Source organism: Sturnira hondurensis, unplaced genomic scaffold (genome assembly GCF_014824575.4).
Source record: "Sturnira hondurensis isolate 20B ecotype Veracruz unplaced genomic scaffold, ASM1482457v3 Scaffold0020119, whole genome shotgun sequence".
Classification (NCBI taxonomy): Eukaryota; Metazoa; Chordata; class Mammalia; order Chiroptera; family Phyllostomidae; genus Sturnira; species Sturnira hondurensis.
Genome location: NW_028092750.1, coordinates 2,173,641 through 2,201,500, shown reverse-complemented (window position 1 = coordinate 2,201,500; position 27,860 = coordinate 2,173,641). Strand labels below are relative to the sequence as shown.

The 27,860-nt window shown below is 59.6% G+C and overlaps 1 protein-coding gene across 8 annotated transcripts; it reads left to right on the top strand.

Annotated features, from left to right (window-relative positions):
* Positions 1–363: 363 nt before the first annotated feature.
* DMTN (dematin actin binding protein) lies at positions 364–27,860 on the top strand. 8 transcript variants are annotated; one of them, XM_037028980.1, is made up of 16 exons: positions 364–649; positions 17,350–17,562; positions 17,817–17,891; positions 18,242–18,397; positions 19,295–19,339; positions 19,692–19,791; positions 20,173–20,229; positions 20,442–20,594; positions 21,331–21,452; positions 22,064–22,169; positions 25,591–25,655; positions 25,778–25,826; positions 25,999–26,006; positions 26,185–26,250; positions 26,515–26,595; positions 26,758–27,860. In XM_037028980.1, exons 2-16 carry the CDS (start codon positions 17,545–17,547, stop codon positions 26,869–26,871), a joined length of 1,215 nt encoding a protein of 404 aa, XP_036884875.1. In that variant the 5' UTR covers positions 364–649; positions 17,350–17,544; the 3' UTR covers positions 26,872–27,860. The 8 variants fall into 8 exon arrangements, with proteins under 8 accessions (XP_036884875.1, XP_036884882.1, XP_036884881.1 ...); XM_037028985.1 differs by lacking the exon at positions 364–649 and adding an exon at positions 4,851–4,952; XM_037028983.1 differs by lacking the exon at positions 364–649 and adding an exon at positions 5,910–6,067.

The following is a 27,860-nucleotide window of genomic DNA, read 5'->3' as shown; positions in this document are numbered from 1 at the left end:
CAGGCACTAGAACCAGAGGCACTGAACGGAGGAGCAAGGCTGGAGGGTTCAAGGTGTGGCAGGCACTGTCGGGAGGTGACTCACTCAGCCTGCGCCGCCCCCCGCTCCTCCAAGCCAGACTGTAGCAAGGAAAAAGAGGGTTGACCATTCTTCATATTCCACTCCCCAGGCCTGCACCCACACCCCCCAGCTCCCAGCCCCAGAATAAAACGGTTTTCCTGCAAACTGGCATTTGAAGGGGGCGAGGGGTGGAGGGATCCAACACCCACTGGCGACAAACTGTCTTCTGGGAGAGGCGCGGGGACGCGCAGCGCGGGCCTGGGCTCCAGCAGGTGCAGGGCCGCGCGGGGAGGGGCGGGGCGGGGCGTCCTCGAGGGGCCGCACCAGGCCCCGGTGGCCCGGGTGGCCCGGGTGGCCCGGGCTGCGCGTCCGTCCACGGGAGCCCAGGGCGCCCTCCCTCCCTCCCTCCCTCTCTCTGCGGTCTCCGGTTTCCTGACTCTGCGGGGCGCGTCCCGTGCTACCTGTGGGGCACGGAGAACCCACACCCTGGGGCCGGCGGGGCCGGGCCGGGCGAGCGGCCAGCCGAGTAGCAGGCCTGGCGCTCCGGCAGCTGAAGCCGCCTGGCCGGGAGCAGGATCTCTTTTTTCCGGTGAGGAGGGTCGGGGCGAGCGGAAGAGGGTGGGGGGACGAGAAAGTGCCCCTTCGTCCTCCGGGGTCCGCTGTGGGGCGTGAGGGTGGGGGGCAGCACACCCAAGGGGACCTCAGAGGCCGGCCTGGGGAAAGGGACCCAGGAGCGGCCCCGGCCCAACCTGAGCGGCTCTGGTGGGCCTTCCCAGGCGCCCTGAGGTGCGCATTTCAGGGGTGGGACTCAGGGGCCATAAAACCCGCCTCTTTGCCCCTTCGCTCTGGCTTCTAATCCTGTCCAGGGGGAGGCCCTGCCCTGCCGGTCGCTCCCCCAACCCTAGTCTGTTTGGGGGAAACACCCTGCCTGAGTCCTGCCTTCTGCGGGTGGACCCCCAGGCTCAGTTTCCCTCCTTTCTGAGCATACAGCAGGGAAGGGGGTTATGGGAAGAGAAGAAAAAGGAGAAAGGCATCGGGTCTCCTAAGAATGGCCTAAAACTGAGGGCAGGGTGGGGAGTCGCAGACGGGCCTGGTTGAGTCCCAGTGGGAGGAGCGCAAAGCCCCGTGTTTGTGGAGGGGGGAGGGGGTCACACTCCTCTTCCCTGGGGGGCCGGAGCCCCAGCAGCCACCCCCACTCTGGCCTTTAGACAGCCACAGCCAAGAGGGAGGTCCCCAGGCCCCAGGCCGTTCTCCCTCCGGTTTGCCATAATTGGTTTCCACCAGGTCGCTTTTCTCACCCCCCCCACCCCCCCAGTCACAAAGAGCCTTAATCCCAGGGAAGACTGGGGAGGGGGGGCTGAGCGTCATTTTCTGGGGGGCGTGTGGGGAGGGTGGTCTCCAGCCGCAGCTGATAACTGGCAAGATCAATGGGATTTTAAACTCAGGGGTGAAGCCCAGCAATTACCTGAGGACAAAGGGTTGGGGCCCCCAGGTGTGGAGGACTGGACTGGGGGCGCTGGGAAGGAAGTGTGTTGGGGAGGGGCAGCTCACAATCCCTCTGATTTCCGAAGGAATTTGAGACATTCTTTAAAACTCTAGACTGCCTCCCCCAGCCCGCTCTCAGGCCCACCCCCACCTTCCCTGGCTGGGGTTAGAAACAGCTTCAAAGGTGGACGGCCCTTTGTCCCGCCTCTGCTTTCTTCTCTGCCTTTCTGGGCCCTGCCCCCTCCCTCTGACCTCCCCAGCAGACAGGCCTCTGGGGGCCGGCTCCAGAAAGCCCTCACTGTTTCCTTTCTTGCTTTCTGAGGTGAGACCTGGCCAAGAGGGACAAATTGGGGAACAGCGAGGGAAGGCGGCTGGGAGGCTGTGTCATGTCAGAGTGCCTGTGCCCCACGCCAAGCCCACCAAGCCCAGTGGGGCTCCCACCTGCTGGCAGCCTTGGGTCCCTGGCTCACCCCACAATCCAGTGCCTCTTCATGCTCTGGGAAGTCTGTTCAGCTCATTCCTTCTGAACTGGTGACCAGAGATGCTAACAGTGGTCAGGAGAGTGGCCCTCTAACCAGGGGACCTCAGAGGGGCGTCAATATACGAATGTGTGTAGGAAGGGGGCTTCCCAGGAGCCCCAGCCAGCCCCGCAGCGGGCTCCAGCACCCTGCCTGCTTCTGGGGTGTGCGAAGGTGCTGAGCAAGGGTGGGCATGGGGCAGGGAGAACACAGCAGGGGGAGACTTAGGGCAGGATGAACCTGTCCGTGGGGGTGGGGCGTTGGGGGGATGTGACAGAGGTGAGGGCGGCAGTGGCAGGAGCCTCACTCACACCTTGCGCCTGTTTAGGATTGCCAAGAGCGCTAGCTAGCTAAGAACAGCCTGCCTATCCACCCCCCTTTCCCATCCCGTCCTCCAAGAGGCCAGGCCAGGCGGAAGGAGCCAAGCAGACGAGGGAACCCACTCTTTTTGCAGGCTGGCTTCTTGTCATTCCGTTCGGCCCTCTCCCTTGGAGTCCAGTGGCGGTACTTTCCGGTCGCCAAGCCAAAAAGCCTTGCCTCGGCCCTTGGTGTCCTCAGCCCACAGCCCTGGACACTGCCAGAGACCAGCCCTTTCGGAAGCTCTTTCCTCCCCCCACCCCTGCCTGCCACAGGCCATCCGTCCATCCATTCTTCACTCTCCAGTTCTTTCCCTGCCAGGCTCCCTGAGATTTCTGCCCTTTGCTTCTCGCCTGCTCTTCACGCTGTCTCTCTCTGAACAAGCCAGCATCTCCACTCTCACCCACTTGCCCTTGACTGCCTTTTCCTGCAAGTTCTGCAGCGCCATGGCAAGGCCTCACTGGGATGTGTCAATCCCTGCAAAGCTTTCTAGGGCCTCTCTGCCTCCTGATGTCACCACCCACCCCACTCCAGGACGCGTTTGTTCAGCTCACCTTACCTGCCACGCACCAGGGCTCTGTCAGCGTCCCGAGATCCCTGGGAAGCTTAGGGTGGTTTTCCAGGCTCTGCGCAGGCCTGACTGAAGGCCCTTCCCCACCCCGTCCCTTCAGCGGCCCTCTCAGAGCAGGGCGCTGCCAGAACCGCTACTTGCGCCCTTCAGCAAGCACGCTTGTCCCTCTTTGTTCATGAGGGTGCCCCTGCATGGTGTGCCCTCCTCCAGAGGGCTTTCCTCTCCGGACCACAGCCACCTTGCCTGCCCCGGGGATTCTCTGCTCTCCTGGGGGAAGCGGTGGCCTCCATGGTTCTGGTCCCCCACCACACACCTTTGTCTGATGGCTCATATCGTGCAGCCGGCACAGACTGTGCTTCTTCACATTTGGCGTGGGCCTGCTCCGCCGCAGGGGCCTCGGGTGCAGAAACAGTCCGTGTTCACGGAACCCCCCACCACCACCACCGCCGGCCAGCCGCACCTAGCACGATGCATCACACGGAGTAAGGACCTGCCAGGGGAATAAACCACCAGAAGGCCCAGGAAGGTGTCATTGGCCCAGTGCCCTGCCGTCTCTCCAGGTGGAGGCAGAACAAGGAGCCAGAATCTGGCTTCTACCCTCCATCCTTGGGGGGGGGGGTGGTCATGGAGAGGACAAGCAGTTAACCCCTCCATTTACCTGCTCCCTACAACATACAACACCGTTCTAGCCCTTTGGTGAGTTAGAAAGACGGACAAGACACTGCATCAGCCCCTGTCAAGTTCTCAAGACACTTGAAATTTAATTGGGGGGATAAACCCATAAAAGGGTAGTTCTTTCACAGGACTTTTGGGAATCTCTCTGTCACGCCCAGGAGAGCAAAGCAGCATTTGGTCACCCCAAAAGAGTGAAAGAGGAGGCAGGACCGAGGGGGGATAAGGACCCCTGTGTGCTCAGAGCTGTGGCAATGCGCCGAGCAGCACATGGAGCCCCGTGTTTGGGGGTAGATTGTTCCCATGTCACGTGTGGGAGAGCTCAAACGCCAATCAGTGCCCGTGGTCACTGCCAGCGAGCCCTGGAACCAAGAGCCTGTCCTGGAAGGGGACCATCAGTGCCTCTTGGGGCGGGGGGGGGGTTTCTGACACAGGGCTCTCGGGTGGGAGCCAGCATGGGGGGGGCCACCGGCAGGGGCCACGGTTGGCGTGATCTTTAAGAACAAGCAGGACTGCAGCCAGCAGAGCAGACAGGCAAGGGGGAAACACTGAGAGAGCAGCTGGAGAAGGAAGTCCTCTTAAGGGGACAGTGTGGGTCCAGGGGTGGCCAGAAGGTTGCCCAGAACAGTGGCAGGAAGTGGCTGGGTCACATTTTGCAGATCTTGGTTTTTCTGCTCTGGCAAGGAGGAGGTTGTGAGGGGCTCTGAGAAGGGCAGTGAACAGATGCCATTGCGAGGCCAGGGTTGGGGAGCAAGGCTGGGCTGGTGGCAGTGTGCTGGAGCCCAGGCTCTGGGGTCTAGGAGGCAGAGGGTCTGGTGATTGGAAGTTGGGGGACATGGTGTCAGAACTCTGATGAGAGAAGGTCCCGTCTAGGCCCTTCTCCTCCCTTTTATTCCCCCACCCAGTTCTCCATCAACTCTCCCTTCTCCTGAGGTGCCTGGGTGTGCCAGTCAGCTTCTTGGGGTTAATGTTTACATGGCATAGGCACAGGGGGGCATCCCTGGGGCTCCCCCTCCCCCACAGGTCCATGGAGGAGGCGGGGCAAGGGGCACTGGAGTGAGACGAAGAGGAAGGACAGAAGGCCTGCTGCACGGGCCCTGGGGAGGGGACAGGCGGGAGGGCCCAAGTTCACTCAGGACATTTGGCACCAGCGACCTTGCTAGGGAAAGAAGCTGAGAACCAGGTGCTGGGCCGGGGTGGCCGGGGTGGGAGGGGCAAGAGCTCTGGCCCCTGTTGTGGATCCTCCTCCAGCACTGTCCTCAAGGCCTCTGGCACCCTTGAACTCAAAGGTGGCCAGCCTTGGGATTGGCCTCTCGGGTACGGCCAGGTGGTGCCCAGAAGGCCCGGCCCGTGGCCCAGGCTGGCAGACGCCTGTTGTTGGGCGCTGCTTGCTGCTGGTGGAGGTTTTTGCCTCCCCTCTCATCCCTGGCTGAGGGGGAGGCAGCAAGCAATGGGTGGGGGGGCGGGGAGGATGGTTCAGTGGGCCCTGGGGAGTCCATCTGGGGCCTCCCATGAGGAGGAGCAGAAGCAGGCACAGGCCAAGTGAGGCGGAGGTGGAGCTTGGCCGGCTGGAGAGGGGCTGCTGACCTGCCTGTGCCCTCGGGACCCCAGCCCCGCTAAGGCACACTCCCGGATCACTCTCAGCAAGTGATGACCTTGACGGCTGCCACGCCTCCGGGCCGGCAGAGGGAGCCCTAACTCCACCATCCCCCAGGTTCAGGACCCGCTGGCAGGGAACCATCCCTGCCCAGGGCAGCCCTGCCGCTGGGGGCGGTGGGATGGGCCCTGGGGGGCGGAAGAGCAGGGTCCCAGGCCCTGTCACTCCTGTGGGTCCAGGGCAGTGAGAGGGTCGGGACGGGGCAGGCGGTCAGGGAATGCAGAGGTCAGATGGCGTCAGGCCTCTGAGCCCCAAACCGTGTGCCTAACTGCCCAGCTCTACCCTGGGCCTCTCCTTCGGGCTAGAAACCACCCCCTGACCCTTCAATACAGACCGTCCCGCCCTGCCCCTTCTCCCAACTCCACACTGAGCTTTCTGTAGTTGAGGAGGAGGCTGCGGGGAGGGGACAGTGCTCCCAGAGTCCTCCTTCTCCAGGACAGACCTGCTATGGGCCCTGAATTAAGGTTCTCCTGAGGCCGCCCCAGGAGCCAATCAGTGCCGGGGCTGGGTTCTGAGGCTTCCCCACCCGCCCCAGCAGAGGGGCCGGCCTCAGGCCTCCTTCCTCCATCGCTGAAGAACAGGCAGTACGAGCCACAGCCCCCTCCTCCCCCCCTCGCTGCCGCCTCCTCGGCTGAGCCGGCAGGTTGTCTTGGCAACGGGAGGCGGAGAGGAGATGCGCTGAGGGATGGAGGTGTATGTCACCGAGGAAGCTGCCCTGCTCCTGCCCCACGCCCCAGGCCCTTGAAGGTACCGACAACCCTCCCCGCTCCCTCCACCCCCATCCTTCCCCTCCTTCCCCTTGACCCCCCATTGGACGTGCTCATTTCCCTGATGAGAATGCTTCCTCCTCCCCGGAGAGACCGATACCCATGCCTCCTGAGCCACCTCGCTCCAGGCCCTTCCCAGCGGCAGGCAGGCAGCGGCTCACTCCAGCCTCACCTCTAGGGGCTACTAGTGGGAAGACGAACCTCCTGGGGTGGGGGCTGCTGAGCGAGAGAGTGAGAGGAGGGGAGTGCCCGAGGTAGGGGGAAAATCTGGGAAAATCGGAGGTCCTGAAGGCAGAGGCTGGCTGGGCCTGTCACTGGGTCTCCTGGGTGGGGTGGGGGGGCATGTGGATGCGTAGGGAGGCTGTGCAGGCCTGGGGTGGGGCCAGGGCGGTAAGCAGGGTGGACAGGAGAGAAAACATAGAGGCTCTGGGCCCAGGCTTGTTCCCCAGAAAAGCCTTGTGCCCTCCCCAAAGGATGCAGCCCCTCCTGTGGCATCAGAGGTGCCCCCCTCCTGCATCCTTTCCTGGCCTCTTCTTCACGGCTGGACGGATCCTGTGTTTCCACCCCCATTCCCAGCATCCTCACACCTTTCCACAGGGCCCTCTCCCGGACCCTCACCCAGCAGCTAAGCCCGGACTTTGTCCACTCTGCCTCAGCCACTCAGCTACCTGCCTTCTGCATTTCCCCTTTCTCTCTAGAGCCCATTCTTCAGGATTCATTCTGCTCTGAATTCCACTAACCCAGACACATACCTCCCTTCTGGTCCCTGCCTGTCCCCACCTGTCCCCTCCTGGCCTCTTCTCTTAGAGAAAAAGTTCCCAAGGCACATTCTAACTCGTACCCTCTCAAGGCCCTTCCCTGTGATTTTCCATTCATATATCTCAAGCCCCCTCCCCCGTTTCCATATTTCCCCAATGACAGCTGATACATCAGCTGACCGGCTGTGGGCAGTGGTTACCAGGGCAACAGCACAGGCTGCCTAGGTAGGCAGGTCTTGCCCTACAAGGTGGAGAGAAGGCCAGGGCCAGGGTCAGCTATCTGGGTCCCACCCCCTGCCTGCCTCTGGGGGTCATACAGGAACTGGGGTTTGCTCGGAACCCAGAGGAACCCCAAAGGCCCATGGCCAGCCCTGGAGTGGTGGAGGTCTTCCCAGAGCCAGGGAAGGCACGTCCCTGGGATTCCATGCTGGGACCTGGGCGTCACCTGGCAGAAAGTGACTTCCCTTCCAATGAAGTTGCCCTGGCCAGACCTGGGGCCCTTCTCTCTCACACCACCACAGCTGTGCTCTGTGGCCCTTCCGCAGGGGGTCCTGGCCTCCGCAGGGCTAACCCCGTCTCTGGTGCTGAAAACCTGCTTTTCCCGTCTTCCCATCCCTCCTCCCAGGAGAGGGTCTGTCCTCGGGTGATGGAGTACTGCACCTGTGCCCGCCGAGGCAGCCAGGGAGCGGGGACCCCAGAGGCCTCTGTGGCTGCTGTTAGGTGCTAAGTAGGAGATACGGGCACTTGGAGAAGCCAGAGGCTGTCACCCTGGGCTGTGGGTCGAGCCCTGTCTGGCTGTTTAGGAGGAGGCTCTAGGGGCAGTGTGTACCGGTGAGCACGAGTGTTGTGAGGCTGGGGTGTGGGAAAGGGAAAAAGGCCAGTGGCTGGCCCAGGCTGCTTCCGATTCTGCTTTGTCATGATGCCGGCTTAATGCTCCTCTTGTTTGAAATGGATTGAGTACCGCCGGCGAGCCGGCGAGTGAGGTGGAAGAGCAGACACACACAAACACACCCTCCTGGGCTGGCCACACGCTATCAGCGGGAGGTGGGGTGGTGCGGGTGTGGGGGAGCCGGTGGCCCTGCCCGACAGACGCAGACGCCCCAGCCCGCTCAGCGCTGGATCCACGCTCCAGGCTTGTGGAGGAGTGGGGTGGGGGCTAGAGAAGTGGGAGCCCAGGAGGTAGGTCTCCTCCTCCTCCAGCTCCCCACCACCGCACCCCAGCCAGCTTTTTTCCTGTTATTTGCGCTCTGGGGAGGCACAGCTGCGTTCCTGGAAGAGAGGCCTGCTACCTAGGCTCTGAGGAAAAGCAGCAGGCTGGGGCCGGGGCCTGTCCCTGCCGGGCCTCCGAGCTCAGAGTGTCTGTCTGGGAACAGGTAGGTGGCAGGGTCTCCCACTCTCTGGCCCTCTGTGGGCACTTTGGGCCACAGCACCAGTCTGGGAGAGAGGCTCTGGGTGGTGGCAAGGAGCCCCGGAGCAGGGTCGGCTGTGGCCCCTTGTTCAGTGGGAGAGCGGGCCCTGTGGCCAGGCCCCGAAGTAGCTGGGTTTGGTCTGATCCAATCACCTTCCGTTTTAAGGAAGAGGGGCTGGGGTGTTCTCCCGCGTCACCCCAGTGCCCCTTCACCTAGCAGTGTGGGCCGGGAGTCCCGGTGATGGCGAGGTCCTGGGATGGGCAGGGGAGTAGTCCCTCTTTGCTCAGTGACAGGGAAGGGAGAGAGGGGGTTGGCCAGCTGCAGATATTTGGGTGGGGGGAGTTCACACAGAGGCCTGAATGCTGTTGATGGGGCGGAGGGTGAGGAGGGAGGCCCTTCTAGCCCTTGGCTGGCCAGGCTGGGTGAGGGCCAAATGCAGAATGAGGTTGGGGAGTAGGGTGTGGCCGCAGGCCTGACCCCAGCTGTCTCCTGCTGCTGGCTGTTGATGTACTTGAAGGTGCTGAGGGCTGAGGCAGGACCCAGGCCAGTCAGGACCCAGGGCTGCCCCTGCCAACGGCCCGGCCTCAGCCCCACAGGCCGAATGTCCTTTCCTGGGCAGAGGCACCCGGGGGCAGTGTTGCCAGGTGCCAGAGAGGGGGGGGCAGGGGCCAGTCTGGGAGATGGGGGCAGCCGTGCTTTGGGAATGGGTGGCTCAGGAAGGCCCCAGGCAGTGGGTGCGGGGGGTGCTCTGTGTGTGTGCTGTACACGTGCACAGCTTGGGGAGGGGGTGTCGGCATGTGGTGCAAGTGGCTGTGAAGGGGAGGATTGGTGGGTGGGTGCCCGTGGGCAACCACGGCACAGTGTGTCATTGTGTGGGGGCCTCCCTGGGAGAGTGGGGGTGTGATCTGGCAAGCAGGTGCATGAGTTTCACAACTGTTTCAGCATGGGCTCTCCTGCCTGTGCCCACATGAGGGTCTCACCTGGGCGCTGCCGGCTTCCCCATGGCCAGGTGCCAAGTGCTTGGAGCAGGCTATCCACCTTGGGGCTGCAGGCGGTCAGGCTGCCTCTTCTGGAGCTCACGTGTGTGTGTCAAGACAAGAATAGGGGTGGCCCATGTGATTCAGAAGGCTGAATTTGGGATGCAAGACCCTTGCATCTCCTCCAGCCCCATCAAACCAGCTTGTACAAGTGACAGCATAGTCCACCCACAGGGCCCACTATAAATAGAGGCCAGAGTGGGAACATGCCGAGGACCAAGCAGGCCTGAGGGGCTGCGGGGACACAGGAAGAGGGGCTCCTCAGAAGGAGGATCCAGAGAGAGGATGCGGAGACCCAAGTGAGAGATGTCCGAGAAGCCAGATGAATAGATGCGCATCTGCGACGGGTAGGAGGGGAGGAGGGGGCTGCCAGGTCCCAGCAGCCTGAGTCGTCAGGAGCAGCAGGGGCAGGGGCCTAGAGGTAGGTTCTCAGATCAGGTCCCAGGTTCTGGGCCCACCTGCTGCTGCTGGATGGTTCCCAGAGTAGGAAAGGGTGCTGGAGGGAGGGTGCTAGGGCCGGCATTAGAGGACCCCGACCCTAGTCCCAGCAGCTAGAACTGGGCTTTCAAAAGGCAGTGGGGGAGGGAGAATGGGAGGGAAGAGGAGAGACTGAGGGCTTGGCCCATCTTAGAAAAGGCTCAGGCCTCAGGATGGGCAGAGGCAGGGATGCTCTGGTGGACCCACTGGCCCAGAGCAGGGAGCCCTCTCCCACTCCCTCATGTGCCTTCTGGGGGAGTGTGAATGCCCCCGCCGCACGGAGCCCAGCCTCTTCACGCAGGCCTGGCCTCCCTGCTCCCACCGGGATGCTCTAGGCCATGGGCCCTTCCCCTTTCCGCCCTGGGATGCTGTTTTGGGAACTGGTGACCTAGCTGGATCCTGCCTTTATTTCTGGCACTGAGTTGTTGCCACAGTAACTGTGGGGGGTGGGGCCGGGAGCTGGAGGGGGTGAAAGGGAAACAAACCAGGAAGGGAGGAAGGATGAAGAAAGTAAAGAAAAAGGGAAAGGAAAGCAGACTGAGCTAGGCCAGAGCAGGGGCCTCAGTTACACTGCGAAGGAGACTGGAGAAAAAGGGGAGGGCCCAGCTCCTGCCCACCCTGACCCCAGCCCACTTGGACAGCTGGCCTCATTTCATAACCTGTTGACTGTGGGCCCCTCAGCTTGACCCTGCCTGGCAGCACAGAGGGCAAGTCACACGGGCCCCTGCTTGCCGTCCTCGGTCCAGACCAGTGAGCAGGGTTCAGGACGGCTCCACCATGTGAGGTCAACACACGCACTCCAAAGTTCCAAGTTCAGACCAAGTAGGATCGTTGGGGACCCACTGAAAAGAGTATTCTCTGACGTTGACCTGGGCAGGAATTCTAGCCTGGCTTCCATCTGGTGGCCTCCGGCAAGTTAACCTCTCAGCCAGGGTTTCTTCATCTCTAAACGGGGAGGGCACTGGCTTGTGTGAGTGCAGAAAAGAGAGTGCCTGGCCCAGTGACCGATGCACAGCACGTGGTGGCTGGCTTAGGACAGGAGCAGAGACTGCGTCAGACGCCCAGGCTGTGGGTCTGCTGGTTGGGCCTTCACTTCTGCAGGCTCAGAGAGCCACTGTCAGGTCAGCCCCTACCTGGAGCAAGAGCCAGCTGGTTGGGTGGGCGGGTGCTATCACCCCTTCCGGGAGGGAGAGGCTCTCGTTGTCCTGGAGATTGGGGTGGGCAGTGTGAGGTGGGGCTGGCTGGCGGCTCGGATAAGGCAGGCGGCACAGCCCGAGGAGGGCGGGGCGCAGCGGGAAGGATGAGGGGCCCGCCAGTGTCTGGTCAGGGCCCGGGCAGCTGAGGTGTCCCTTCCGCCCCCTGGGCTTGCCTTCCTCCCAGGTTCTTTCCCTTCCTTCCATCCTGCCCTGCCTTCCTGCTGCAGCCTGCCCTTGTGACCTCCAGGACAGGTTGCTGGGACCTAGGGAGTACTCGGGCGGTGAGGTGCGCCGTGGGAGAGGTGGGGCCGGAGGCGGCAGAGGGAGTGGGTGTGGCTTGGAGGAAAGGAGCCTTGGGGGAGGGGCTACATGTGGGTGGAGTAAGCAATAGTCTTTGTGGTGTGATAGGAAGGAAGCCGGTCCCTCCCCCCCCTCTTTCTCTCTTCCCACTCTTCTCTCTCTCTCTCTCCCTCCCTCCTTCCTTCCCTCTTCCCCTCTCTCTGTCACACACACTCCTCCACCCCAAACATTTTCCCTCTTGGTTTAAGATTTCACCAGCAACATCTCACAGTATAAGACATAAGACTAACCCAAATTAAAAACCAATCCCCACCAAAGGGCAAAATATTAACAAGTAACTAGCGTGCTTTCTACCATATTCGCGACACTGGTGTGAGGGTCCTGGCGGGACGTGCCTCCTGGCGCGGGAGGAAACCCCGAGGCTAGGGGGCGACAACCAGCGCAGGTGGTGGTAGGAGGGGCTGTGGGAGGGGCTGCGGATTAGCTGGGCCGGGGCGCAGAGCAGAGATATCAGACGTCAGTACTCCGCATCCCGTTTCTGAATGGCTGCGTCTGTAGGACCGCGTGCACACGTGCGCGTGGGTCTCAGCACGGCCACGCGTTCCGGGGACACAGCTCCCCTTGGCCCCGCCCCTGCCTCCTTGCCTGCGCCCTTACTTGGGGTGATGGACAGCCATCCTCCCACTTTGCGGTGGCCCCTCAAACGGTTGTTCAATGGAAGGACGCCAGGCCTCCCAGCCCGCTCAGCGCCCACACTCCCCGCTCTCCCATTGCCAGGGACCCTGGCAAACCTCCTCTGCTCTCTATGACCTCTGCCTAACCGGCCTGAGATCCGCACAGGGCCTTATCTCTCCCTTCTTTTTTAAACTTTTATTTACTTATTTTTAGAGAGAGGGAAGGGAGGGAGAAAGAGAGGGAAAGAAGCATCGATGTGCCAGAGAAACGTTGATCAGCTGCCTCCTGTAAGGCGCCTGCCCCTACAGGGGTCAACCCGGCAACCTTTCACCTCGCGGGATGACTCCAACCAGCTGAGCCACACTAGTCAGGGCTTCTTTATTTTTTATTTTTCAGTCTCTCATTTTTAATAAAACCCTCCGGATTGGGGTTGGCCCCCCCCAAAGGCTGCTGTGCTTTGCCACCCTGCTTCTTACCCTGTCCTGTCCTTTCAGGGGACCAAGTACTTCCTTCCCAAAGCTGGTCCTTGGCCTAGACAGCCCCTGCACCCTGCCGGAATCTGCCCCTGCAGCTGCCACCTCTTCCTCTTCCTCCTTCCCTCTGCCGGCAAACGTGCTCAGGTCTCCCAGTTCCCTAAAAGCCTGCAGCCAGTCTCGCCTCCTCGGAAGGCACTCTCCCTAGCTCTCTCCTGCCCTCTCCCACACTTCTGGGGAGCAACCCCCAGGGGTCCTGGCCAGACCCGCCCCCCTGCAGTCCCTAGCAGGCGGCCTCACCACTCCTTCTTGGAAGGTGCTCTCAGGGCCACCTGGCCTTGACAACCACACAGGCGGGCTGTCACCCCTTCCAGCAGTCTGGCGGTCTCCAGTTGATGTCGGCCTCTCTTGGCCCCTCCCCCGTCCATTCCCTCCGTGTTGATTGCACTTACTGTGTGTCAGGAAAATACGGGATCTGGCACAAATCATGCCACTCTTTTGTTACAAAATCTCTTATTACAAAATCATAAGCATGTAATTCTGTAACATAACGATATCACACTCAAGCACACCATATGACATTTTAGGTGAAATGTTCAAATTAAAGCTATAAATTACTACACCCATGTTGTTACTCTACCAACCACACTCAAACAGGCGCTACTTTCGCTGGGCCCTGTGCAAGGAATCGGTAGACACACCCCCCACCCTTCAAGGAGCTGGCCGTGAAAGCCTGCTCCCCCATTCACACTGTCTCTGGCTGTTGCTTCTAAGTCCCCTGGGTGTTTTCAGAGGACTATTTTTGACCTTTCTCCCTTGGCAGACCTCGGGTGCAGACCACCTCCTCTTGCTCAACCTCCCAAATCTCTATTGCTAGCCCACCACTCCTGCAACCTCCTGCTCTCCCTGGACCTTCCCACCTGTTCACTACTGCACCCACCTGAACCTCCGCCTGGCAAAAGTGAACTCATAGCTTCCCCTTCTGTCCCTCAGGCTTGCTGACTGCCTCTCCCAGCGGCTCTCCAGATCAAGTCCTGTTTTGCCCATCCTGCCTCCGGGCTGTCTCCCGTGTGCCCCTGTCCATCTTCGCCCCCGGCCGGTTGAGACCTCAAGATCCCCGCCCTTGCCTCTGTAGCTTCCTGGCTAGTTTCTCTTTGGATGACTTCTTTCTGTCCGTCCATCTCCCAGGCTGCAGCTGGAATCATTTCCCGAAGCTCTGCTTGGATCTGCCACTCCTTTGTTCTAAACAAGTTTCTAAGTATATCCGTGGTCCCTGTTGCCTGCAGAACACACTCTCGGTCCCATAGTCTGGGGTCCAGGCCCCCACAGTCTGTCCCCACCCCCTGCCCCAAATATACCTCGCCTCATGCGCTCTACAGGTCAGCCCTGCATGCTGTCCCACAGACAGACCTACTTCCACTCTTGCTGCTTTCTCTCGAAAGAATCCCTTTTTCGTCTTCCCATGATCTCAACAGCGTCCTTCAAGGCCTGTCTCACACACATCCTCCTCTAAGAAATCTCTTTCACTCTCCTCTCTCGACGCCCCAGGAGGAGTGACCCTCTCTCCCCTGACCGCTCACAGCCCCTTAGACTGTCTTTCCGGCACATGGGACATTTCTGCTCTGCATGGGAGTCACCTATGTACACGCCTCACTGCCAGCTCGCTCCTCTGACTCATCTTCGTGGTCTCCAGAAGCCTTATCATGTAGCGCAGCCCTGTGGTCAGTGCAGAGTAGGTGCTGAGAAAGTATTTGGTGGATGATGGACAACATAACACGTGACTGGGTGGGGGCGAGTGGATGGATGGGTAAGTGGGTAGATGGATGAATGGATGGGTGGGTGGGGGGATGGATGGAATGATGGATGAATAAGTGTTTGCCTCTAGAGCTCAGTGTATAGCTAGTCTGACAATGGCTGTTAAAGGTAAGAAAGGAGAGGGAGCTAAGAGTTCCTTGAATATGTACTTGAGTTTATTCTGGTCCTCAGACACCTAGTTAAAAGCATTACCAAGTGAGCTAAGAAGGCAGGAAAATGATGAAGCTGTGGAATGAAGCCCTCCCATGGGCACTGTGGACCTGGTACGACTCTGATGGTCAGAGTCTTGTCTTGGCGAAGCTCTGGCCCCAGAATTCTGAAAAGGCTTGGGAAATGCAGCAGGTCCTAGTCTATCCTCACAACGCACCTGACGCAGTACTAGGTGGGCACCCTGAATCGTGCCAACGCCTAAGATTTGTCATTTACGGTTCCACGACCCTGGACAAGTTTTTAACCTCTCTCTCTGAGCTTCAGTTTCCTCATGTGCAAAATGGGCTAAGGTATTATAGCGCTGCTGGGGGACAAGACCAAATAATCTTCGTAAAGTGCTTATCAAGGCGCGGTCTCACCGCAGTCTTTGTTGGCTTCAGACCCCGTCAAAACTGCTACTTGTCACGTTTTGACAAGAAAAAATGTTTTAGCAACAGCAGTTGCTCAGGACACGGCAAGAGAACGCTGCCCCCACAAGAGAAAACGTCTTATCAGTGGTCGCTTGCTCAGTTGTCATTGGTTTCGGCACTCATCGTGAGCTCCGGAACGAATTCAGGACGAGTACCGAAGTACCACTGTACCTGGCATGAGCGTGCAAAACATGATAGCTGTTGTTGTTGTTCTTTTGCCCTCCAGAAATTAGCAGCCATCCTTCTTAGCAAAACAGACATGTTCCCATGTCAGGCAACCTAAAATCCAGGACTAAGTGACACAGTGCTCTTGCTAAGTACCACTGTAATTCAGGGAAGGCTGAGGACGAGAATATTCTGGGAGGCCTCCCAGGAGAGGAGGGTTTAGGGCTAACCTTGAGGCGGGCGGGACCTGGAAGGCGAGGGGGTGGATAGAGACTAGGGAGAGCGCATGCGCAAAAGCGGGCAGCGGGCGTGGGGCTGCTGTGCAGCAAGCAGACGGCTTCGAGGTGGAGAGACGGTGGGCAGGGAAGGGACCGGACACGACGCAGTGGGCGATGGGATCGGCAGTGCCAGCAGCCTCAGTCTTTCCGGGACCTCGGTTGCAAAGAACGGCTGTGGGAAAAATGCCGAAGTTCCTTGGTCCTTGCGGGGAGGTGAGGACCCAACAATGCAGGTCCAGCTGCTGGCCTCGACAAAGGCCAAACTCGTGAGGCAGGTGCTAGTGCGGAGGAGAGAGGGTTAATCCAGGTGCTGCGGGCCCTGGGAGGGTGGTGGACCCCCGTCTCGTCTCGGGGACCTTCTCAGGCAGGGTGTCTGACCTTTTGCCGTCTCTGGGCCACACATTAAATACACTCCGACACGTGATTACACTAAAAAATCTCATCGTGTTTTAAGTGAATTTATGGTTTTGTGTTGGGCTGCGTTCACAGCTATCCTGGGCCCTGCGTTGGACACCCCTGATCAATCTTCCTGCTCAAGCCCAGGCTCTTACAGGGAAGAGGAGGGAGGGACTTTTTTCCTATCCAGTTTTCCTTCTCGTTTTTGACAAGCGCAGGGCCCTATCCATTCATCTTTCTAGCTGTGGTGCCTCTGTGCAAGAACCTGCCCCTGCCACCATCTCGGCCAATGGGGAGACCCCCGGTGCTCTGACGGACTGTCTTCGGTAACTTCGGCAACAGAGATAGAAATAATAATAGTTCACACTCTACCTAGAATTCATAACGTTTTGAGTATTTCACATGTTACCATTTATCGGCGACTCAGAGAAACCCTATGACACTATCCTCCATTTTACAGATGAGAAACACAAGGCACAGAGGGTAATGTGCCCAAGGTCACACGGCTTCTGAGTAGCTGACTTTTGTACTCACCCCCAGGCTCTTTCTCATCCAGCTGAGTTCACGCTCTTAACCACCACACTACCCTGCCTCCTCCCTGGACCTCTGTAGCCATCATTTCTCTTCACTCTGTGGCCTACCACCAGCAGAAAGACAGTCCCACCACCACCACCACACTGGAAACTCAACCAGGCATTCACTGGTGGCTGTGTGTCCTGTACCTGGGTGTGCGTTGTGGGGAGGAGGGATGGGAGCGTTGCTAAGGAAGTCACTGAGCAAGAAGACACAGGCTGTGTCTGCAGCAAACTCCTTCCTGCTCTACTGCAGCAGACAGGACCTAACCGCCTAGGAACCTAGGCAGAGCAGCGCCCTGGCCTGGGGAGGTGGGGCATGGGGGGGTTGCGGTGAGGCACCGACTGCAGGGAAGTCACTCTTCAGAGGGCCGTCTCAGCACAGGCCTCTGAGGAGGCTGTGGGCAGGTGGCTGGGGCAGGGCCTTGGCCCCCAAGGGTGCTTTACTCTGCAAGTGAGTCCTGTACAGAGGCAGCCTGTACGGTATACAGGCTCCCTCCAACCCCCTCTCCATTCTTGGAGGGGTTGGAACCAGAAGCAGGGGCAGAGTGGCAGCCCCCAGCCAGTGACCTGACCACTGTACTCCAGGTCTGCTTGGCACCCTGTCCTCTCCTCCCCGTGGGCCCACAGCACACAGGCATGGCTAAGTCCCTCCATGTTCACCCTTCCTGGGGTGGGAGAGCTAGTGGCACAGTGGACAGCACCTGGAGGGGGAGTGTGATGAGGGGCCAGCACAGAGCCAAGGAAAAAGGGGCGTAAGCACCTGGGCCTGAAACTGGCCTGCAGCCCGGGGCAGGGCAGGTGGGACCAAGCGGCTGCAGCGGAATGACTGACCCCTGCGGTCATTTCCTTTCTAGCCAGAGAACAATGGCTCAAAAACAAGCACAGCCCTCCACTTTCCCACCTCCCAGGCCAAAGGCGCGCTGGCTTCCCCGGGCTGAGCGAATGGAAAGCCTGAACCCGGCGCCCTTCCGCCCTGCTCACTGGAGCGCAGGCCCATCGAGAGGGGGCTGCCCAGTTCCAGCCGCTGCCCCAGCCCGCTGAGATCCTGGCCCGACAACCTGGCTGGCACGCTCTCCCTCCCCTTCCAGGCCCTGCACTCGGCCAGCAGCCTGGAGAGTCACCGAGGGATGAGGACGCTACAGCCCAGTGGGACGCCCTTTCTACCCTCGCTGCCGCAAGTGCGCAGCGCCCAGGAGCCGGGCCGAGCCTGACACCCTGTCGTCTCCCATCGCGCAGTAACCCGAGGGATCTGCGAGACACCCGACTGGCAATCTCCCTACTGCATGGACCGGCTGCAGAAGGTGCGCGGGGCTGCACCCAAACCTGGGCAGTGGAGGCCTAGTGCTCGGGATGGGTGGAGCCTTGCTTCCAGCCGAGGGTCAGGTTGGGGGTCGGTGGTGCCACCTGGTGGTTGTCCGCAGCGCCGCACCTTGGAGTGCTAGAGACCTAGGACGCCCTCTCTGCCTTGGCCCATTGTCTTAGGGCCGGTCCTGCGCCTTGGGCGCGGCCCTCGCCCGCACGCACATTCCCACGCCCGCCTTCTCACTCTCCCCAGCAACCACTCACCTCCCCCGGGAGCGTCAGCTCCTCCCGAGACTCCAGTGTTCCCGGCTCTCCCTCCGGCATTGTGGTGAGTACCTCTTGGCCACCAGCATCCTCAAGCCGGGAAGAGGGCAGGGCTGGGCCCCGCTCAGTGCTGGGCGGCTTTACTCAGCCTCCCTGACCGTGGTTCTGCCAGGGCTGATGGGCAGGAAGGACCCCCAGATTCAGAGAAGTTTCCCCCACCCAGAGTACTAGGTGAAGGACTACTCTCTCAATTCTTGAACAGTGGAACCATTAACTTACAGGAGCTGACATCTCAAACGGCCATTCGCTTTCTCCCGAACGCATTGCGAGTCTGGTTCCAAGTCTGGTTCGTCAGACCAGGACGCTAGGGGAGCCTTTGGTCACGTGTGTTCCGTTGCCACCATTTCCCTTCAGGCCAAGATGGACAATCAGGTGCTGGGTTACAAGGACTTGGCTGCCATCCCCAAGGACAAGGCCATCCTGGACATCGAGCGGCCTGACCTCATGATCTACGAGCCCCACTTTACCTACTCTCTCCTGGAGCATGTGGAACTGCCCAGGAGCCGGGAGGTGAGTGGGGGGAAGGTTCCTCTTGGACAGGGCTTGGGGGAAGGGCTCCCCCAGGCGGCGCCGGGTGGGTGGCAGGATCCGTCATGCTTTCTTTCCTGGAGGCCAGACTCCAAAACAAGAAGGCGGACTGAGCGCAGGAATCGACCTTCCATAACCGAGTGTCGGTGGAGACCAAGCAAACATGGGCCGGAGGGGTCCATGGGGGGCTGGGGAGGCCGGGGGCAGCGGCAGAGACACCAAGGATCAGGTGCGAGGAGGGTGGGAGTGGGCAGAACGACGGCAGATTTGCGGGAAGCACCCAGGAGCACCACACTCAGAGGCTGGAAGTCCTGGCTGAGTGCCCGGCGTGACAGTGTGGTCTCAGTGTCCCTTCCTGTTTAACGGAGGTGATACCTTCATCCCCCAGCCCCCTCGCCAGGTAGTCAAATGCACGAGATAAAACACGCATGCCAGGTGCTTTGTAAACGGTCTTGGAGAAAGGGCTAGTGCTGTGGCTGAGCGGTGACACGGGGCCAGGCTGGGGAGACTTAAATACCCAGCTGGGAGCTCGGGAGCTCGGGAGCCCAGGTTCCCTCACGGATGCTTGTGGGTCTGGCCCTGAGGACAGTGCCACAGTCACCCTTGGTTGGCCCCCAAGTACAAGCACACTGCTCCAGGGTCTGTGGCTTCTGGGTGCATCGTAGGGACAGACTTTGGATCTCCCAGGAGAGCCTTAGGACGGAGGAGGTTGGAGGGCCAGCACTGGGAACTGGGAGGTCGATAGAGAAGAGAAGAGGTGGCCTGGACACTGGCTGGGAAGAATGCGGAGTTGGGTGGGGGATGAAGTGGTCCCTCTGGGGGCTAGGGATGAGGGTTTAATCCCACCCTGTGGCTCTGACCAGCTCCTCTCCTTCGCAGCGCTCACTGTCACCCAAATCCACATCCCCCCCACCGTCCCCAGAGGTGAGTGTCACCCAGCCCTGCTCTGACAGGCCCCGCCCTTCCCCCTACGGGCCTCGAGACAGGGTTCTACAGAGCCCAGGGGACAGCAGAGTCACTGGCCTCATCCTGCCACTGGCCAGCTCTGTCTCTCTGTCTATCTGACCCAGGACCTCAAGTAACCTTTTCTCCCTGGGCCAGGCCCCAGCAGCAGGTTGAGTCCTTGGATGTCTTCCTCTGCCCTGGGGTTGGGGCCTTGCGGGCTGCTGGCGGGAGGATAGCGATGTCAGGGAAAGGCGAAGTCACAGCTACGTGGGCTGGAGTGGGTAGAGTGGGGGACCTGGGAGCTGCAGTGAACCTCACTTCTGCTCTACAGGTGTGGGCGGGCAGCCGGTCCCCTGGAACCATCTCTCAGGTTTCAGCCCCAAGAACCACTGGGACCCCCCGAACCAGCCTGCCCCACTTCCATCATCCTGGTAGGTTTCACTGTCAGGCTGGCTGCACCCTTTTCCTAGGGTCTCTTTTCTCCTTCAGGAATCCAAGCCCCTTGCTCTCAGTCCCCCACTGCCCGGGGCTATGCCCCCCACGAGACTGGCCAGGCCCCTGAGGCCAGACCCCAGGCAGAGCTCCCAAAGACTGTGGGCCCCTCCTCATCCTCCCTCGAACCCAACCAGAAAAGTGCAGAAAGTCCCAGTTTCCTGAGGGGCTGTCGCAGGATCCCTGGTTCTCTCCGGGCTCTTGGCGGGAACCCATGCATTTCCTACCTTCTCCTGTCCCACTGTCTCTGTTCTCCTCGCTGGCCCAGCCTCCCCCACCACCAACACACAGTCCTCCTCACCCGCTTTTGCTCCCTACAGAGACCACCCGCCCGGATTCCAACATCTACAAGAAGCCACCCATCTACAAGCAGAGAGGTGAGGGGCCCCTGACTGACCTGGCCTACCTGCCGGGAGGCTGCATGAGGGCGGGGAGCGGGTAGGGAATAACCGTCCTTCCCGGCACGGCACTCGCCTGTGCTCTGCGTTCTTTTTGTGACTTATTTCGAAACCCACGATCTCATGGGTGTGAGTGGGGAGAGGTGAGGGGCTGGCGACGTGCACGGGCTGACCCTGACCTCCGCCAGCAGAGTCCACTGGAGGCAGCCCCCAGAGCAAGCACCTGATCGAGGACTTCATCATCGAGTCATCCAAGTTCCCCGCGGCCCAGCCCCCGGACCCCAACCAGCCAGCCAAGATCGAAACCGACTACTGGCCATGCCCACCGTCGCTGGCCGTTGTGGGTGAGAGAAACTGCTGGGGGGGAAGGCAGGCCGGGCCACTGCCTCAGGACCCCTGTTGATGCCTGTGAGCCCCTCACCCCACTCCCCCGCTGTGTCCTCCGTGAACCCTGCGGGCGTTTTGGCCACCTGCTCCTGTAGCTCCCGGAGTCAGTGCCCCGTTGTTACTCATCACTTTCCAGTCGCTTGACTGGTCTGCTGACCAGTCAACAGACGTCTGTCGCGCTCCTGCTGCATCCCAGGCTCTGTGGTCGGAGCTCTGGGAGAGAGGGAATGACACCAGGGCTCTTCCCCAGTGAACTCAAGTCAGGGGGTGTGCGTTTCCTGCCCAGCCCCACTTCGAGGCAGCCGTTACTTGTGTTTCATTTATTTTTAATTTTTAAAAAAGATCTTATTCATTTATTTTTAGAGAGGGGGAGAGAGGGAGACAGAGAAGAGGGAAACATCAGTGTGGGTGAGATACATCAATTGGTTGCCTTTCGTACCCCCAGTCAGGGACCTGGCCCACAACCCAGGCATGAGCCTCAACTGGGAATGGAACCAATGACCTTTCACTTTGCAGACTGGCACTCAGTCCACTGAGCCACACCAGCTAGAGCTATTTTATTTTATTTTTTAAAACTGATTTGTAGTGTGTGCTTTCAGGTGCAGCCCAGTGCGACGCGCACGGCCAGCATCTGGCAAACACTTGCTGAGCACACAGTTGGTTGATGCGCTTGCTTCTGCCTGTGTTTCCCAGAAACGGAATGGAGGAAGCGGAAAGCATCTCGGAGAGGGGTAGAGGAGGAGGAGGAGGAAGATGATGACTCTGGGGAGGAGATGAAGGCTCTCCGGGAGCGTCAGAGAGAGGAACTCAGTAAGGTAGCATGTCGTGGCCCCTACCCAGCCTCCCTGTGTCTTCCTGGGGACCAACGTTCCAGTTGCAAAGCTCTCCTGTTCCAAGCGAGTGCATGCCTGGAAGGGGTCCTGGTTGGAGCATGTGAGGAACCCCCTTCCTTCCCAGGACTTCAGCCGCTGCTTTGAAAGGGGCGCCGGACCTTTCAAAGGGGAACGCGAGTTACTATCAGGAAGGGTGGTCTCATCAGCGCCAGGCTTCATCAGGCTGAGCGGTTGATGGGAAGAGGCAAAGGGAGAGAGCAGGCCACTGGGCTCCAGGGCAGGAGAGAAGGTGTTGGGAGTCACGCAGAGGCCACTCACGGTGACAAGGGCTCGTGCTCTGGGCATCGTGACCTGGGATAGTAGGCCATCGGGGTAGAGTTACCCTGAGCGGCTCTGGCTCCTTGCTCCGGGTGGCCAGACCCGGTGTGGCAGGGCATCAGACCAGAAGGATAGGCTCCACGGGCTCCCAGGCACGGCCCAGCCATGGGGCAAACCTGTCCCCACTCCTGCCTGCAACATGCCCAACTCTGAACTTCTGGAGACGAGAAACAAGGATCAAAGTCTTGGATCCATCTCCCTTTCTCCCTCCCCAGGTCACTTCCAACTTGGGAAAGATGATCTTGAAAGAAGAGATGGAAAAGTCATTGCCTATCCGGAGGAAGACCCGCTCCCTGCCGGACCGGACACCCTTCCATGCCTGTGAGTGCCTCGAAGGGGGCTTGACTCGCCTGGCCAGACCCTGCGGCCCGAAGTGAGCAGCCGGTCCAGTGCATCTGCCCTCCGCCTGGCGCCGGGCTGCTGCGGGGCAGGACGTAGACAGTCCAGTCACTGGCTGGAAGTGCTGGCGCCCTCCTCAGGGCAAGAATCCCAGGAATGGAACAAGAGTAGGTGATAAAAGATAGTGTCAGCTAAGCAGAATTAGCCAATTTGTTTAGTTTAACCAACGTCTGTTGAGTGTCCACCATGTGCTAGGCCCCGGCAATTATAAAGAGTGAAAAAATGTGGTCCCGTCCTTTGGTGGCTTCCAAGCTTTGGGAAAATGGACGTGGATACAGGGCTTTGGGCTGTGGCTTAGGGATTGTGGTGTGACCAGACGTGCTCAGTGCCCCCGGTGACAGGGCCTGGGGTTGGAGGTGTGGGCGAGCAGAGGCTTGAAGGATGAGACAAAGTCAGTGGGGGAAAGGGGCACTGCAGACACTGGGGACAGTGGGGACAAAGGCCAGGAAGAAGAAACCTCGTGGCCAGGGGAGAGGGCCTGGAGCAGCCTGGAGTCACAGAGCCCAGAGTGCACCACACGGTGGCGGGAGTGATACCAGAGAGGTGGGGTAGCCAGCGCTTTGGATATCACTGTGCCTGGAATCCAGAGTCGGGCCTGGGCTTCTTCCTTAGAGCGTGGCAGCCAGAGAGGAGAGGGGAGGTCTGGAGCCCAGAGCTGGGAGTTACAAGGCCCCTAAAAGTCTGGCCTCGGAAGCCACGCGGTGTCGCTTTCACTGCATCCTGTGGGTCGGAGCAGCTCGCTGGTGGTGCAGACTCTGGCGGGAGACTCTGGGGGGAGATGGAGAGCTGCATGAAGGCACTGGGGATAGTGTCACAGGCCATCTTTGGAGACAAGCTGCCACACTCTCTGCAGTCTGGGTAAGGGCTAAAATGCACACAGGCCCAGAGAAGAGAGAACAGGTTTGAGAAACAGAGCAGATGGAATCGATGGGCCGCAAGGCTGACTGGGCCGCGGAGGTGAGGGAGAGACGAGCTGGGTTCTGTCTTGGGCACCAGGGGGTGACAAATCTAGAGCTGAGATTGTGAGAGAGGCGGGTCTGGGGGCGAGGCGCAGGGCCCGGTGTGGGGCACGTTGGGTTTGAAGTTCGAGTTTGACTGAGTCGGGAGCTTGAGGGGTGAGCCAGGCCTCAGGTAGAGTCTTCCGATGACGGGCAGTAGCGAGGCTGTGAGAAAGAGGGAACTGCGCAGAGAGAAGAGAGGGCAGGGATGGACCCTGGAGACCACGCGTGCTGAGAGAGGAGGTCAGGGAGGGATCCAGCCTCGGGGTGTGGAGCTGCCCAGGAGAGGCCTGTCTCTCCGAGGTCTGGGGACTTGATTTGGGAGAGGCCACGTTAGAAGTGGACATAGTCTGCCGAGTGAAAGAAGGGCAAGTCTCGCTGAGATGCGAGAAGATTTGGAACAGCTCTGCAGGGAAGGCGGCTGCCTCAAAGGCCAGCCATCTGTAGCCATGACACTCTACTTGCCGTGGGCTCCACCTCCTCGGGGCGCCCACCAGAGGGGGCCGTGGGCTGCTCCAGGCAGTGATTTCTGAGCCCGGTGCTGTGGGATGAGGGACCAGGTGAGCTGCTGGTGAAAGCAGTTTTGTGCCCAACGACAGGCCGAAGGACAGGGAAAGTGGGGGATCGGGACACGAGGGGGCCCACGAGACTGCCAAGCAGAGGTGCTAGGAGCAAGGCTGAAGGAGGCTGTAAACAAAGAAAGGCGCTGTGGCCACAAAGGGGGACACCCAGGCTGCAAATGTCAGGGTGAAGCCGGTGTGGCTGGCAAGGCCCGGGGTGGGGTCAAGGAGCCTTAGGATGCGTATGTGGCTAGGACAGCTGTGGGGTCACCAAAAGGCCAGGGTGATATTGCAGGACAGGCGGGAGGAGTTAACAGGCCTTTGTAGAGAGTGCAGATGAATAGTTAAGGCCTGAAGGAGGGGACAGAGATGCCCCAAAGGGCGAACTCCGTCTTCACACTCCACTAGAATTTGCTCTCAGTCAGATCAGCTCGTTACCTTCCAGCGGGCCTGGCCCAGTGGAAGAGCCCCATGTCCCCAGCGTCATCATCTCAGCTCCCCCAACTTGTCTGTGGTTCAAGGTCGCATAGGGTTGCGTGGGCTCTGGTCGCAGCCAATCTCCCTTCACAGCCTCAGAACTGTGGGTAGGCATGTCATTCTGACTTCATGGTGATGTCAAATGGCCACTTTCAAACAGATATAAACATATACAAATAATTCGGAGTGAAAGCTGTCTCACGTGCCTTGTGGACTGAAATTTTATCAGGCAGTTGAAGTAGAAATGTATACTTATTACAAAAGTAAAATGCTCCAGTAATGATATTGCAAAAGCTGGTGACTTTTTACACAACAATAACTAGTAAGTATCTTCAAAGTGAAGTATTAAGGGGAAAAAACAAGTTCCCCAAAGCACATTTTGTTCTCACCAATTAAACTTCCAAGCAACCAGTTTATAAGAATGCTTTGATGAGCGCGGGCCTGTGAACCAGAAGATCGCGGTTCGATTCCCAGCCAGGGCACATGCCTGGGTTGCAGGCCAGTTCCCTGCAGGGGACACACCAGAGGCAACCATACATTGATATTTCTCTCCCTCTCTCCTTCCCTTCCCCTCTAAAGATAAATAAATAAAATATATATAAAAAAAGAATCTTTGAAAGGACAGTTCCGTATAGTTGTGAGTCTGACGAGGCTAAACCTTTAAACAAAAGTCTGGTGAGAATATTGCTATAGAGTTGCCGACAGTGTCTAGTCATTGGAGATGAAGGAGTTCTGAGATCTGCCCAAACCAAGAATCTTAGGCACACAGTTTTTCTCAGAAAACCAGTTTTCTTGAACTATAATCTGCAGTGCTTGAGAGCTTAGTGACCTTCTTCCGTGTGCAAGTTGGAAGTGACGGCCGACCAGGCTGACGCGAGGGGTGCTGACTCCGCACAGTCCCGCAGCTGAGGGTGCGGAGAAAATCCTTGTGGCTGTATTATAACATCAAATGCTTGGGATTTGGTTACCACATTTGCTCATAATAACATTCTAATAGCTGATTATTCTCACAAGATGTCAGATTTATTTTTGTGTCCCAGAGGTCCACTTTTCGACAGTAAGCCTCACCCTCTGACCACTGCTGGCCAGCCATGGATTTTAACTCGCAGGCATTCAGCCCGAATGAATTTTTGGGGCACTGCTGTTAGGGAGGGAAGGCATTAGGGACAGTCCAGAGGTGCCAGCAGGATGTCACTCCCCGAAGGTTATGGGCAAGAGCTGGAAGCTGACGGGGAGGCCAGAGAGGGAGCCCTCTCAGAAATGACTGTCGGGCCAGAGGGGCTGAACGGGCCTCTTGCTCTCTTCTAGCCTTGCACGGTGGAACCTCTAAGTCATCGTCGCTCCCGGCCTATGGCAGGCCCACCCTGAGCCGGGTAAGGTCCCAGACTGCAAGGGAGGCATGTGCGGGTGGGGTCCTCTGAGGGACTGAGCTGCTTGGAAGGAGACTGATGAGGAATATGCCAGCTTCCTTCTGACCCCTTTGTGTCCTTTCTAGCTACAATCCACAGACTTCAGCCCATCCGGGAGTGAGACTGGAAGCCCAGGTGAGAGGCAGGGTCAGGCGAGCCAGGAAAGGGGCTCCTGCAGGCCCCCGGGTCAGCTGGTCTGTGGCGTGGGCTGGGCCATGTGGCTGGAGGTCTGGGAGGTGAAGCTGGCAGGTTTGGACGCTTCCCAGCCTCTGAGCCACCTCTGAACAGTGACCCCTCTCTCCCGCAGGTGTGCAGGTGAGTGCTTTCTGGAGGGGAACACATGGAACACCAAAAGCTGTGGACGAGCGATGAGCAGTGTTGGGGGAGGGGGTGTTGGGCCACAGAGGGGCCTGGGGCGCACATGAGAAGCCAGGGTAAGGCTGGGGAGGCCTCCCTGCCCCGCTCTGGCTCACTGCGGCTTTGGTCTCCCCAGAACGGAGAGGGCCAGAGGGGGAGGATGGACCGGGGGAACTCCCTGCCCTGTGTGCTGGAGCAGAAGGTGAGGGGCAGTGGCAGAGCCAGGGGGTGGTGGGCAGGGGGCAGAAGCATCTACAGTGGGGGGCAGCTTGTGGAGAAGCCAGGGAAGTGAATGCGCTAAGGGATCCCCCCGAAGTTGCTGATGGGGGGCAGCAGGGAAGCTGGGGCAGATGGATGCAACACAGCATGAACCCAATGGCCCCTGCAGGCTGATGAGGGGCCTGGGGAGTTGAGGGGTTACAGCGACAGGGAACACTATGGCCCTAAGACTACCCCTGCCCCCCAGATCTATCCCTATGAGATGCTGGTGGTGACCAACAAGGGGCGGAACAAGTTGCCTCCAGGCGTGGACCGGATGCGGCTGGAGGTATGCAGGGAAGGTGCTCTGGGTGGTGCAGGGGCTGCGGGGACGGGGCAGCCTCCCCTGCCTGGTGGGGAAGACCTTGGCCTCTTGGTCTGGGTGCCCCTTGGTCGCTCCGCCCAGACCCACTGTCCTTTCCCTAAGCAGCCTTGGTGTGTCCCCCCACAGAGGCACCTGTCAGCTGAGGACTTCTCCAGGGTATTCGCCATGTCTCCTGAAGAATTTAGCAGGCTGGCTCTGTGGAAGCGGAATGAACTCAAGAAGAAGGCTTCCCTGTTCTGACCGTGCCCACACTCCATGACTGCTCCTCACCCCAGCTGTTCTCTGGAGCTGGGTCCCTAGGCCCTAAAGCATCATCTCTTGGGGGAGCAGGAGGTGGGCAGAGGCGGGGCCGGCTCCATGCGCATGCGGGGTCAAGGGGAGCCCAGGCTCCTTTCAGTGCTGGAGTGTGGGACATGGACGTTGTTCCCGTAAGGAGCCAGGGGCTGCCCCTCATCCCTGGCCCTCACCGCACAGGGCAAACCCAGGCTGGACTCCAGCACCCCAGAGTTAGTGTCTGTGCCATCTCCCTGTCCCCAACCCATGGCGAGGTCCCCAGAAGGGTGAGAGTGGGGAGACATGAACACAGCACTTGGTGGTCAGGCCTGTTAATATCCAGACCAATGGGCAGCTGGCACCCTGAGCCTGGCAGGAGAGTGTGGGGGTGGGAAGCAGCAGGCAGGCAGAGGTGGTACCAGGATGCCAGCTGGGTGTGCCCAGAAGGCGCTCTTCCCTCTCCTCAGACAGCTTGCCCTGCACCTGGGCCTCCCCGTCTGACCCAGCGGAGGCAAGGTGGGGCTCAGTCTCCAGGCAGGGGCCCTCCGGCTTACCCTGTTCTCTCCTTGCAAATCCTACGCTTTGAAGCCTCATGCTCAGCCCCTTGGCTTCCCCAGAAGCCTTGGCTTAGAGTGGAGATGCTGCCTATACTGAACTCCAGCCTCCAATTGGCCTCCAGGCAAAGTGAGCTAGGGTCCTACCTTCTGACACCCAGGTCCTAGGCAGAGCCAGGCCTTCAGGCTCCCTTGGGTGGAATCAAGAGGCCAGGCTGGGTGTCCTGGCCCCTCCATCCCAACATCCCCACCACCCCCCACCATGCTCTCTAAAGAATGTAATTTATTGGGGCACCCCCAGCTGCTTTCCTCACCCAACTCTCTGCCCTACCTAATCACGTTCCCAGCTTTTCTTCTCTACAAATCCATGCGTGTATATAATTATATATATATTTTTGCCCA